Source organism: Mauremys reevesii, linkage group 10, assembly GCF_016161935.1.
Source record: "Mauremys reevesii isolate NIE-2019 linkage group 10, ASM1616193v1, whole genome shotgun sequence".
NCBI classification, from domain to species: domain Eukaryota; kingdom Metazoa; phylum Chordata; order Testudines; family Geoemydidae; genus Mauremys; species Mauremys reevesii.
In genome coordinates, this window is record NC_052632.1 from 11,181,871 (window position 1) to 11,195,142 (window position 13,272).

A 13,272-nucleotide genomic window follows, 5' to 3' on the forward strand; every position below is an offset into this window, starting at 1 on the left:
TAAAAAATAAAGAGAGAGTCTGTAAATGTTATAAACCTTGAAATTGCAAAAAGAGAAAGAGATTTTCCGGTAGAACCAGATGAGCTGATTTGATTGGTCACGAGTACATTTTTGTTATCTGTCTGCAGATTAGTCAGATGACAAAGATTATAATTATTGCTGTCTCATAAATTCAAAATATACTCTAGAAACTCTTTGTTTGAAGCCTCTCTAGCAAATCCAGAACTGTACTTTCATGACAAAAGAACTGCACATTACACTGTATTTGTCCCTATATTTCTGTAGGAAATTCCTAGTGACATCAGTGGAATTTCGTACAAAGAATGAGGGGAGTGTACGACCCATTGAATCAAGGATGATCTGTACAATGACAGTAAGAACAATGAGCTAAATCTATTTCTGGCACGAGTAGAGATTCTGCATCTCCACTGACAGCAATGGAACTGATCTTGCATACATGGATAGTGAATTTGGACCAGTGTCCTTGACAACTAGTTGAATCCCAAGAAAGATGTTCCATTGTGTTAATTTGTGATTAGAACAACAACTAAAAGGACAGAATGTATCTGCTAAAACTCTAGGAAGTAGGGAATCCAGTGGTGTTGAATATACAAGTAAAACCCGGCAACAGAATGGATCTTTTTTTATCTTGTTGAACATATAGTGTACGTTAAATAAATAGAAATTGTGTTGGATGGTACAAGACCAACAATAATCTCCTGTAAATTTAGATTCATAACTTCAAAAGGCTAACACGTACGATTAAAAAAAAAGGCTTCATAAATCAAACAGCTAAAGTACAATACACTATAGCAAACTCTAACCAGACCACAAAGAGAGTTCTCTCTTCATAAACATCAGATCAGGCAGCTAAAATTATTACCAAAGCTCTCTTGTAACTGTCACCTGTGGTGGGTATAATTACAGGCTACTGCTACAAGCACGCCCACGTCATATGGCAATAAAAGGACCTACAGCTTGCCAAGACCAGCCAGACAATGGAGAACACACACCACCTGACGAGAGCCCAAAAAGATCAGCCAGAGAGACTAATAAAAATGACAGCTTAGAAACAAATGACAAAGCTTGAACCACAAAAAAGGCAATATCAAATTAGTTGGAAATGCAAGCGCTGAGCAGAGTGCTCCAACAGGTCACAATTCAAGCAGAAAGCCGGTTAGAACTGTTGTCACACACGTTTGGTTCAAGTTTAAGCTCTAAAGAACCCTTTTCATTAGACAAAATGTTTGCACATTTGGGGCTGACTTTATATGTCGTTATTAGACAGCCAGACCGATGAAAAATACACATTATGAATTCAACTCAGTAAGGGGGGGGAGAGAATCTGTTTTAAGGGGTTATCTATCCTTGTACCACAACAGTGAATTCATCTCTGTCTTTGGAAGCCTGCACGCGTGGCTCCCGATGACCCACAGTCAATGGGAGCTGTGCACACATTTATCCTATGTCAGAATTGGGCTTTTTGGCTCTGGCTGCAACTTTTGGATTACAAATATAAAAAAGCCTCGAGCTTAATTTAAAATCAGTTTAATGTAAGTATAGTCAAAATGGGAGGCAAGGGCTGAGGATTTCCCAAGCCGCCAGGGCTGAGGGATTAACCCCTGCACAGAAAGCGCTGCTATTATTCACATAAATGAGTATAGGTTAGAATCGTGTTAAGGATTTGAGCCACCAAAGGCACGAAATTCATAGCTAAGGGTGAAATGACCAATTCACAGTGCAATACAGTTAAGCAGACACAGAAGAGTAGAGAATTAACCCTTAAATTGTCCTCCTAAACAATATTTGATAGATCTGTTTTGTAAGGGTGCTTTGCTTTATCCTGTCCTTCTTCAAGGCACTTTAAAATGGGCTCCACGATAGGATCAATTTAGAATTGGCAGATTCTTAATATTTTGATTTCTTAAATCTTTGCTTGCATAAATCTGAAGTTTCCTTTATTGTTAGTTGAAGTAGTAGTGGTGGCAGTAATAGTTGAAAAGCCACCGAGGATTGAAATTCGGCCAATTAAAACATCAGAAATAGATCTATGGAAATAGTAAAGAATCACCAAAAGGCTCACTTTCTTCAAACACGGAACAGAAAACTTTACTAGAAAAAGGAAAACAGTGTTACTACCAAAGAGACAGTCTTCCCTTTCCCCTCCATTTCATTTCAGAGTTTCTGCCTAGGGCTTTCCTCAGCCCCTGTGCTGTTTGGGTTTCCTGATAGTTTTAGAGAAACAACAGTTGTATTCTCAAAAAGACTGGCTTAGCTGCAAAGTTCAGATCCAAACTTTCCTGCAGTCTGAGGTGAGGTTGGATCAGATAGCCTTGTTTAAGCCCTTCTTTATTTAAAAGTATTGTACCCTCATGAGACTGTTCTCTTCATTATAAAAGCCAGGTTTTCATCCTGCTCCCTTTAGACTATGCGCCCGCTGCTGCATATGAAAATCTACATTTGTGCATGCAGCTCTGTTACATGCATGTGACCAGAGACATGCAGGCAAACGTTATGATGAAGATGATATACAACAAAAGAAACTCAGTGAGAATAACCTTGTTGTATAGACTTCAAGCTATGAATTTTTTGGGGGGGGGAAGGGTGGGGGGGGGATGGAGGGCTACTGTTAAAGCTTGAGAAACCTCTCTGAGTTCTGCTGCTGCGGTTAATATTCACACAGCAGTGACAATCATAGTGATGACGATGAGACACACGCACACAAGGAAAGTAAACAAATGTTATTTCCAGCTCTTGCAAAAACACATGGACAAAGTTAATAGGGAAATAGCCACTTTGAAGTGTCACAACATTACAAACAATAGTTAAAAGACAATGTTTAACATTTAAAGTTTGGGTGAGGCTAAATGGAGCAGTGATTTATGGAAATTAGCCTTTCAGCTCTAAAGAGGAAGGATAATCATATGGTTCTAGCAGAGGCTTGTGAGTCAGGGGCTCTGGGCTTTATTCCTCACTCTGCCGATGATGCAGTGTGTGACCTTGTACAAGTCACAAAAACCCTTTTGCTGGAGGTTTAGGATCTCTCTTTAACCATTGCTCAGGCAGGAAGGTGAAAGTGACTCAGACAGACAGCAAGGACACTTTCTGTACTCCAGCAAGCAGCAAGATTTGGACACACATTGTCCCTGGCGGTTTAAGAACTGTGATTCTCTCTTCCCATCTGTATGGTCACGATGCTAGGCAGGCATTCTCCCTTGGCCTGTGCCGCTTTCAGCAGCTCCCATTGGCCTGGAGCAGCAAACCACGGCCAGTGGGAGCCGCAATCGGCCGGACCTGCGGACGTGTCAGGTAAACAAACCAGCCCGGCCCACCAGGGGCTTTCCCTACACAAGCGGCGTTCCAAATTTGGGAAACACTGACCTAGAGGAAATCCCTCCAGATTAGGATTGATACATGCCGGCAGTGCAATGTGTGTGGAAAACATGTTCTGCTGCTGCCCCGTCGATAGATAGAGGTTTATTCATCAGGGCTGCATCAGCACTAAATCCATCATTATTTTAAAGCTGCCATTTACAGCAACATGTAAAAGAGTTGTGAATATGTAAACTAATTTATAAAATAATCTGCATAAAATGTCACACATGGGGCTGTGCAAAATTTAGCAGCTACATATCGCCACCACACACATACTTCCTACACTGCACTTCAGCCAAAAATTATGAACAACCAGCACAGCTCTGCCTATGTCTGCTACCATTTGCTGGCCAACCGGCCTAAACCACCATCTATGCATGGCCTTGGAAAACAACTTCTACCTGTCCCTATCCCTAACAGCAGCCCTGGTTAGTAGAGGTCCAAGACTGAAATAGTAGGGTATGCCTAAAGTAAGTCTGAAGTGTAGTGGCAGAGCTCAGTATGGGGGGTGGGGGAAGAGGGGAGGAGCTGAAGGAGATCAGCAGTGAGGTCAGAAGTTACCTAAGACACTATGGAGTTTGGTTTGCACCTTACGCCTGGCTCTAGTCAAATGTCTCTTTTGACTTCCATGAAAGATTTTAAAAGGAATACAATAGTAAAAGGCAGGCAATAGGTTCTTTTAATTTGTACCAGATTATAGTTTTCTTAATGCAATTACTGTAATTTCTTTAGATGATATAATTACTATTAATGCACGGAAAACTGTCAATAGAAGGTGTAATTATGTTGCAAAAAATCATAATCACAAAGTGCAATGATGCATACTTATTTAAAAAAAATCATTCTGTGATTAAAATTAACTTTTAAAATATTTTTAAAATGTATAATATATAGCAATAGCAATTAACTTCACAATTAATTTATGGGCTTAACTTCCACAACCGTATTTGTGGGCTTTTTTAATATGAATTAAACAAGATGAAAAACAGCATCTAAAAAATTAAGCCATATATAGGTCTAATGCTGGAAAAACTAGCAAGTTGGGGGCATGTGTGTATATCAATTTGCTCATAAGCAGAAAACACCTACGGAAAATTTCAGCTGAAGACAGAAATGAATAAATGATTTCTGAAAAATAGTAGCATACTATGGAAACGATGTTTAAATGGATGATGGCATAACAAGAACCAATTGCTAGAAGCTGCATATTGACACATTCAAATTAGAAATTTTAGGCACACATTTTTTAACAGTGAGAAAGATCAACCAGTGGAACTAATTACCAAGGGAAATTTTGATGTCTTTCATATCAAGACTGGATGCATTTCTGTGGGACAGGCTTTAGCCAAATACAAGTTAATAGGCTCAATACAAAGGTAGTTGAATGAAATGTAATGGCTGAGATGTACAGTAGGTCAGACTACAGCAGGGGTCGGCAACCTTTGGCACGCGGCTCGCCAGCGTAAGCACCCTGGTGGGCCGGGCCGGTTTGTTTACCTGCTGCGTCTGCAGGTTCGGCCGATCGCGGCTCCCACTGGCTGCGGTTCGCTGCTCCAGGCCAATGCGGGGGGCGGGAAGCAGCCTGGGCCCAGGGATGTGTTGGCCGCCACTTCCTGCCACCCCCATTGGCCTGGGACAGTGAACTATTCAGTTTATCTATGCAGTAGGAACTATCCAGTATCTATGCAGAACTTCAAGTCAAATGGCCCCTAACACTCTCTATGAGCAATTTGTCAAAATATATGGATATTCCTAGTTATGTGCCAATATATCAGTGACTTTTCTGGGTCTGCAGTGATTGTGATATTCACTATGTAGACAACCAAAGGTTTATAGACTAGTTATGTTCCACTAACACCCTGTTTTGTGCACTTAAGTGGTACACAGACCTTGTACTGGCCCTATGCGCAAGGGTGAATTTCACCAAGTTAAATTCATTTGGTTATTGAAACTTCACCTTTCCTCTCACCTTTCACACACCAAAATTCAACTGACTAAATTCTGATTTCAGGTAACACCTATTTAATCCCAAACAGTACTTACCCTGGTGTCTGTGCAAATGACTGTAGAGATAGTGTGATGGGGTATATTCCCCACACTGGCCACTGAGAGAGTAAATTGGGCCAGGCAAGCCTAATTGACCAATTAAGCAGCCAGTGGGGGGGGGGGGGAAGATATAGGCCAGAAGAAGACCACTAACTGGAGGCAGGCGCAGCTGGGCTGGAATAGAAGGGGCCTGTATAAAACCCAGGAGCTGCAAGTAGCGAGGAGGACTGCAGGAAAGGCAGGCTGCAGTTACTCCCTGAGAGGAAGGAGTTGGAAGGCTGGCGTACCCAGAGACGGTGGGAGACAGTGATGTAGGAAGAAGCCCAGGGAAACAGCAGCAAAGGCTAAGACAGTTGGCTGCATGTTATAGGGTCCCTGGGCTGGAACCCAGTGTAGAGGGCAGGTCTGGGTTCCCCTAACAGCCACTGGGTAGTTACACAGGGTATTGGAGATGTCAGCCAAACAGTTGGTCCAGAAGGACTGTGATTTCCCCAGAAGGGGAGGAACTTAGTGACCTGGCTGGAGGGCCAAGTCACAACCAGAAGCTGCCACTCTGGGAGGGAGGGAGAGGCTATAGACAGAGAAGAAGGTGGGTAGAGAGACTGCTGAGGAGAGTGAAGAACCTGGCAGAACTGATACCCAAGATGGCCAGGAGTAGGTATCGTGAGTGGTGAGGGAACCTGATCAGAGTCAGTCATAAGTCATCAGTTTAAACTATTAATGGAATGATGCTGGACTGGAGAGAGTCTCAAGTAGGGTTCCACAGAAATCTGTTCTGGGTCTGCTGATGTTTAACATCTTATTAATGACTTGGATGTACATACAGAGAGCATACTGATCAAGTTTGCAGATGACACAAAGCTAGAGGGGGCTGCCAATACTTTGGAGGATAGAGCTAAAATTCAGAAGGATTTTGATAAATTAGAGAACTGGGCTATAGACAATAAAATGAAATTCAACAAAGAGAAATGTAAGGTGTTACACTTAGGGAAGAAAACCAAATGCACAAATACAGATTGGGGGAAACTGCTGAGAAAGATCTGGGAGTTGTGGATCACAACATCAACATGAGTCAGCAATGCAATGCTGTTGCAAAAAACACCAATACAATTGTACGTTGCAATAACAGAGGCATAACACTTAAGTCACAGGAGGTGACAGTACTGCTGTACTTGGCGCAGGTTAGGCCTCAGCTGGTCTCCAGAAATGAGTGACAAAGATGATCAAAGGGAGGGAATGCAAGCCATATAAATAAAGGCTGAAAGAACTGGTTATGTTTAGTTTGGAAAAGAGGAGTTTAAGGGGGGATATGATAGCGGTCTTCAGATACATGAAAGGCAGCCATAAAAAAGATGGAGAAAAATTGTTCTCTTTTGCAACAGAGGGCAGGACAAGAGGCAATGGTTTCAAACTACAGCACTGCAGATTTAGATTTCCTAACTGTAAGAACAGTAGGACAATGGAGCAAACTGCCTAGGGAGGTTGTGGAAGCTTCTTCACTGGAGGTTTTCAAAAGGAGGTTGGAGCCATCTGTCTTAGATGGTTTAGACACAACAAATCCTGCATCTTGGCAAGGGGCTAGACTAGATGACCGTTGCAGTCCCTTCTAACCCTATGACTCTATTACTCTAAACAGATTGAGTGTTGATGAGGAATTTCGTTCACTTGTATGCATGTGAAATCTACTCACATGTTATTTATATTCCACCATGGGGAGAGAAGACAAACACTGAGATTTAACTTGGGAGGATTTTACCCTATAGATTGATGCAAAAGGAGATAGCACTCTTCGCAGTTTCCCGTGGTTCCACGTGACCTCCTCTCTCTCTCTCTGTAATTCTGTCCATCTCTCTTTCTCTATTGTGCCTCCAGCAGAAGTAGTAAATACTCTTGTCAAACTCACAACCCTGTCAACACTGATGGGAAAACATTCCCGGTACACAGTAATGGAGGTGTGAGAGCAGCACACAGCCCAGGGCAGGAAGGCGTGGAGGTTTCCTGTGTTTCTGGCCATATTCTAAGCCCTGACAATCATGCACAAACAGTTTTTAAAAAAATACATGCCATTCACAATACCGTACCTCAGCAACTGTGGTTGAATGAAGTTAATTAACTCCTGTACTTCCAATCATGGCATAGAACCAAGAAGAAAGGTGCAAAAGATGTCTTGGGGATATCAGACCCCTCTCCTGCTTTTAATGGCAAAGTGGCCACATAGTAAAAAACCTGTGGAACAGACTGAGCTGAAACTGGGCTGCTTTTGGGAGGATAGTGGTTTTTATTGTTTTAATTCACCTTTCATTTGGTCAATGAGTAGGTAAGAACATCCAATGGGTGCTCCTAAACTCTGTTTTCCCTGGTTTTTCCAATGGCTTGAGGAAAGAGTGGTTGAAAAAGTTGGAGGGAAGAGCAGAAGTTTCTAGGCAGGATGGGAGCGTTATTTGTAGTCATCTTTGACCAGCTGCGTGTGAACTATACATGCAGTTTTCACTTTGCACTGAGATCATGGTAAAGGCACTTTTAAAACTATTAACAGAGACATTGGAAATATTCATAGTGAAGGGGGTAGAATTAACACTAATGCTGAATCAGCTAGGTTTAAAATTTGTTTTCAGAGGCAAGTTACTTGCTATTATCTTAACATTGTACAGTAATTTCCCAATCCCCCCCACCCTCAAAATGACATATCACATGACATTAGTTCTATTGGGAAAACATCTATGACACACAGTAAAAAGAAGAATTTGGAAAATTGCCCTTTTCACCATCTGATCCCATTTTTCCATCTCTAGATGCATCCTGGATCATCACCTATAGCTCCTTGGTCCTAGATACACTTTCCAATTTTTTCTTTATATTTCAGTTGCCCTCACTTGCTAACATTGTTACATTTCTCCACAGCCTAGAAACAGACACATCTCCAAGTTTGTTTTTGGCCAACTTCACCAAGCTACTTAACCATATGCCTAATTTTAAGCATGTGCTTAACAGGGCCACCCAGAGGATTCAGGGGGCCTGGGGCAAAGCAATTTCGGGGGCCCCTTCCATAAAAAAAATGGCAATACTATACAATACTATATTCTCGTGGGGGCCCCTGTGGGGCTCGGCGCAAATTGCCCCACTTGCTCCCCCCCGCCCACAGGCAGCCCTGGGAAAAATAAACCTTCTGAATTTTGACACAGACCCAGTTTTGATAAAACTTCTTTACAAGGAATCACTGGTTCTCAGCATCAGCTAGTACTAAAAAGCACTAAAGCTCATTAAAAGGGTTGGACAAATATTTTCCATCAAAACTTTTTCTGGATCGAAAACTAAGGGGTTTTAAAAAGCAGAAAAAAATCACGGACAATGTCTGCTTTCCTTCAAAATTTGTTGTGTTTTTTTTAATTGAAAAGCTGAAATTATTCTGCCATAACCTGAATATGGTTTGGGGTTTCAGAAGTGTGTGGTCAAATTGCTGCTGCTTGCTGTGTTTGATTGTTTAAAGAAACAATAAAAAAAATCTGCTTAAAAAAAATCCAAAAAACTTTTGAACCACCTCAGCTTGTGACCAAATGCCTGAGCCCATCCAGTCAGATATTTTTCCAGGTTTCTGATGCTCTGCTGGCTTCCTTGACTCATATCTGTCTCCATAACTTTGGGTTCATTTAGCTTAGAACATAAGAACAGCCATACTGGGTCAAACCAAAGGTCCATCTAGCCCAGTATCCTGTCAACCGACAATGGCCAATGCCAAGTGCCCCAGTGAGAGTAAACCTAACAGGTAATGATCAAGTGATCTCTCTCCTGCCATCCATCTCCACCCTCTGACAAACAGAGGCTAGGGACACCATTCCTTACCCATCCTGGCTAAAAGCCATTAATGGACTTAACCTCCATGCATTTATCTGTTTCCTAGAGACTGGCTCCATGGGGTCCCTCACAAACTGGAGACAGTTACTGTGGGTTTGTCTTTAGTATAGACTATGTACATACTCCACGAACTGAGCATTTGAGCTTGTTCCAGAATCTGGGATGAGCCTATGTTGTGAAAACTGAAATGCTCAAAATAGCACATGCATGTGAATGGACACAGCGTGCTAAAATTAAATTAACCCAGGGGTTCTCAAACTGGGGGTCAGCACCCCTCAGGGGGTCATGAGGTTATTACTGGGGGGTTGTGAGCTGTCAGCCTCCACCTCAAACCCCGCTTTGCCTCCAGCATTTATAATAGTGTTAAATATATAAAAAAGTGTTTTTAATTTATAAGGGGGGGGGTCACACTCAGAGGTTTGCTATGTGAAAGGGGTCACCAGTATGAAAGTTTGAGAACCACTGAATTAACTCCTCTGGAGCCTTAGGGAATGTAGGGGAGGGGGGGTCTCCCTTGGTAGGGTTGGGAAGGATATTGCTCTTCTCATGTGATCCCTCCCCCAGTGGCTAATGAAGCTACCCTCCCCTGACATGAATCTCCCTATGGCACTGATATTAAATGTAGACTATAATTTGGCATTTGAGAAGTGAAAGGGATGGGAGCCCTAATGGAAAAGCTAACAGCTCGGCTCTTCTGCAAGCCTCAAACTGCTGAATGAGTTTTAGGGTAGGGAAGGCTGTGCCTCCCAGACAGCCTGGCCCTGCCCCCTATCTGACCCCCATCCGCTTCCTGCCCCCCGACTGCCCCCCTCAGAATCACCGACCCATCCTGCTCCTTGTCCCCTCACCGTCCCCCAGAGACCCCACCCTCCACCACCACCCCAGCTCCCTGTCCCCTGACTGCCTCAACCCCTATCACCCCCCCCCGAGTCCTGACAGACCCCCAGAACACCCACGATCCAACCCCCCCCATTCCCTGTCCCCTGACCGCCCCCCCAACGTCTGCCCCCTCCCTGTGCCCTGACTGTCCCTGGGACTTCCTGGCCCTTAGCCAACCCCGGCCCCGGCTCCCCCCTCACCCGGAGCCTCAGCCCATCCAGGAGCTTTCCTCGACAGAGGCAGCGTGGCTGCGGCGGGGCCCCTGAGCTCCGCCCCCCTCAGAGCCGCGTGACAAGGGGGCGGGGCTGCAAGCTCCAGCGGGGCCTGAGCTCCGCCCCGCTCAGAGCCGCGTGACAAGGGGGCGGGGCTGCGAGCTCCAGCGGGGCCTGAGCTCCGGCCCGCTCAGAGCCGCGTGACAAGGGGGCGGGGCTGCGAGCTCCAGGCCGAGAGGAGGGAGCTCAGGCCCTGCTGGAGCTCGCAGCCCCGCCCCCTTACCACGCGGCTCGGAGCTCAGGGATGCTGCTGGATGCGCTGAGGCTCCGGGAGAGGGGCAGAGACTGGGTCGGGCTGGGGCCGGAGAGGGAACCTCAGCCATTCTCGTGGGGGCCCCTGCGGAGCCCGGGGCAAATTGCCCCACTTGCCCCCCCCACTCTGGGCGGCCCTGGTGCTTAAGTAACTTGCTGAATCAGGGCACCCTGGCACCCTGCATGTTAACCTTCTTTTCCATTTCCAGTATGTACAAACATGCAATGCCACTAGTGCACTCACACATACCTGCTTCAACTAAGAGTCCCATTTTACCTTCACATTCAGAATACACAGAGACATGGGTCTCAGAACCACAGCTATTGCACATGCACACTCAAGCTTAAGAGTGGCAGATCGTCCAAGGAACCCAGAATTTCATGTTCTAGAGGAAAGAACTAAAATTAACTGAGCCTTCTTCCCCTTGTGTTCCAGTATATCTGTTTACATCACAGGGAAAGGTATATCCATTAGTATCTCAATTGGAGAATGGACTGGAAAACGCTAATCCTCACCCTTTCAAGCTCTTGATCCATTAGAGTCAACTGTGTACATTATCAACACAAGTAAAAAACAAAAACAAAAAAAACCCTTCTCGTCCTCTTCAACCGTGCCTGCCAGATCCCTCTCAACCTGCAGGGTGAAAGACAGCTTCTCTGTCTTTACTCTGTGCATCTTTCAAGTAGCGACAGCTCACTTTACTCATCTGTGCAAATACACTGTGAAGTGTTTTCATCAAAAGAACCCTAAAGCAACTTATAATTCACAAACAAAAAGGGAGGCAAACACTTGAAGATGTGGCTGTTATTTGGTTTAATAAACACTTAACTCAAAAACTTTTTTTTCCCTCTGGACCACCACAAAACGATTTTGCAACCTTTAATGGCATGCCAGACATTTCAAGCATGAAGAAAATGACACACTGCTGAATAAAAAAAAGAGGAGAAACCTCCTTCTGCTTGAGTGGATGAGAAAGCTGAAAACAGGGTGTTTTCTACAAAGAGGGAAAAAAGAATACAGCTGAAAAGTGGGCCAAATAGGTGGAGAACTTGGCTGTTAATTCTCAGACCACACCGAGACTTGCTGACCAAATTTTTTTATAGTTATTACAGTCAGGTGGTCAGACTTGCAAGAGACAATGTCAGCACAGAACTGCTTGTGTGCAGTCGGACAAGTGGCACACCCTCAAGTACAAGGGCATGGCAAGCATTGCTGAACTACCGTAAAATGCAGACTCATTGAAATTAAAGTTGGAACGGAAAAGACCTATTAGTTCATCTTGTCCCATCAATAAAGGATTGTTCCCTATAGTCTCATTCTTCCAGTGCTTTATCAGCAGCACAACAAGCCAGAGGTAGGTCACAGGGCTGCAGCCATTCCATTCCATTATCTCAACTCCAGCCGACAAGACCTTCTGTAACCCCGTTGTGGGGATTCCAGATCGCTAGGTCCTGGGTCGTCACACTCTTCTCTGTGTAAACCTATTGAGAGCCAGTGCAGCCCATGTGCAGAGCCTTTAGAGGCCTCCAGTGCTGCCTTTGGGCCCACATAGCTCCTCCACACAAGGTCTCGGAAGGGGCTCTGTTGTGCAGAAGGCCTCTGCAACAGGTGAAAATATGGGCGAGATTGCTCTAGAAGGACTGCCATTGTGTTCATCTAGCATTTGGCACAAGGGGACCCTGATCAAGCGTGGGACTTGTGAGCACTACAGTGATTTAAATAATAAAACTGAAGGACAATAATAGTAACACCAACCAACAACAAGAGAGTTTAAGCTGAGGGAGAGGGAAGGTACTGTAAGACTCAGTGCCTCATATCAGTTAGTCTGATGGAATATGAAGAAATCCACTTACCACAAATGCTACCACACTCCTTAGTGTAGATTCCCAGAGAAAGCAGCTCTTTAGGAATTGTATTGTGTTCCATATTGCCATGGTGATTTTTTTCACACGATCAACATTTCTCGATAAGATCTGGTAAATGTCGGATGGGAGGGGAGAGAAAGGAATTTAATTAAATGCTCCAATTTCCTACTTCACTTAAAGAACAGTGACAATTTTAAGCTACAATTGCTTTGTGCTTGTATGTATGCTACAGCTTCTATTTCAGAGACATACTCTAGCTACCATATGTTTTTGTATGACACCCAAATATGTCAGCACTTTCCCTGACCCCCAAAATCTGCAAGACTGAAGGAAAAAGAATTGAAGCTTTTCCCCCCTTCACAAAACAAACAAACAAACAAACACCAAACCAAAAAAAACCTTTATTGCAAAATCCTATAGAATTTAACAGAAAACAAGACCCTTTCCGTAGGGTTTTGGGCTATCCCCATAGAGAATTGAATAAAAAATTATATTCTTGCTATAGATGGTTAAAAATAGCAAGAATATTAGTCTCAGTTAAATACTATAGCGTTTTATAGTAATTGATTTAGAACCTTATTAAATTTCTATAGTAGCTTATTGTTTTTCTTTATTCTTTGGGGACGAAAACAAAGTACAGGTTTTTGTTTCAAATTCCATAAACTGTGCAACATGCATATATGTTAAAGTTCTTTATTAAGCCATTCTTTTCCCTCCAGAAATTGCGGAG

General features: G+C 43.8%; 1 protein-coding gene across 11 annotated transcripts in view; it reads right to left on the minus strand.

Moving 5' to 3' along the window:
- Positions 1 to 13,272, minus strand: part of MCTP2 (multiple C2 and transmembrane domain containing 2) — a 178,763-nt gene that overhangs the window by 44,453 nt on the left and 121,038 nt on the right. For 10 of the 11 annotated variants that reach the window (XR_005585626.1, XM_039492368.1, XM_039492369.1 and 7 more), the window contains one exon: positions 12,531 to 12,650. Coding sequence is in view for 10 of the 11 variants with exons in the window: in XM_039492368.1 (XP_039348302.1) it covers positions 12,531 to 12,650 (120 nt within the window). In the remaining variant the exon portion in view is untranslated. Of the gene's footprint in view, positions 1 to 12,188; positions 12,383 to 12,530; positions 12,651 to 13,272 lie in introns of those variants that run through there. The other variant, XM_039492372.1, reaches the window with a different exon arrangement.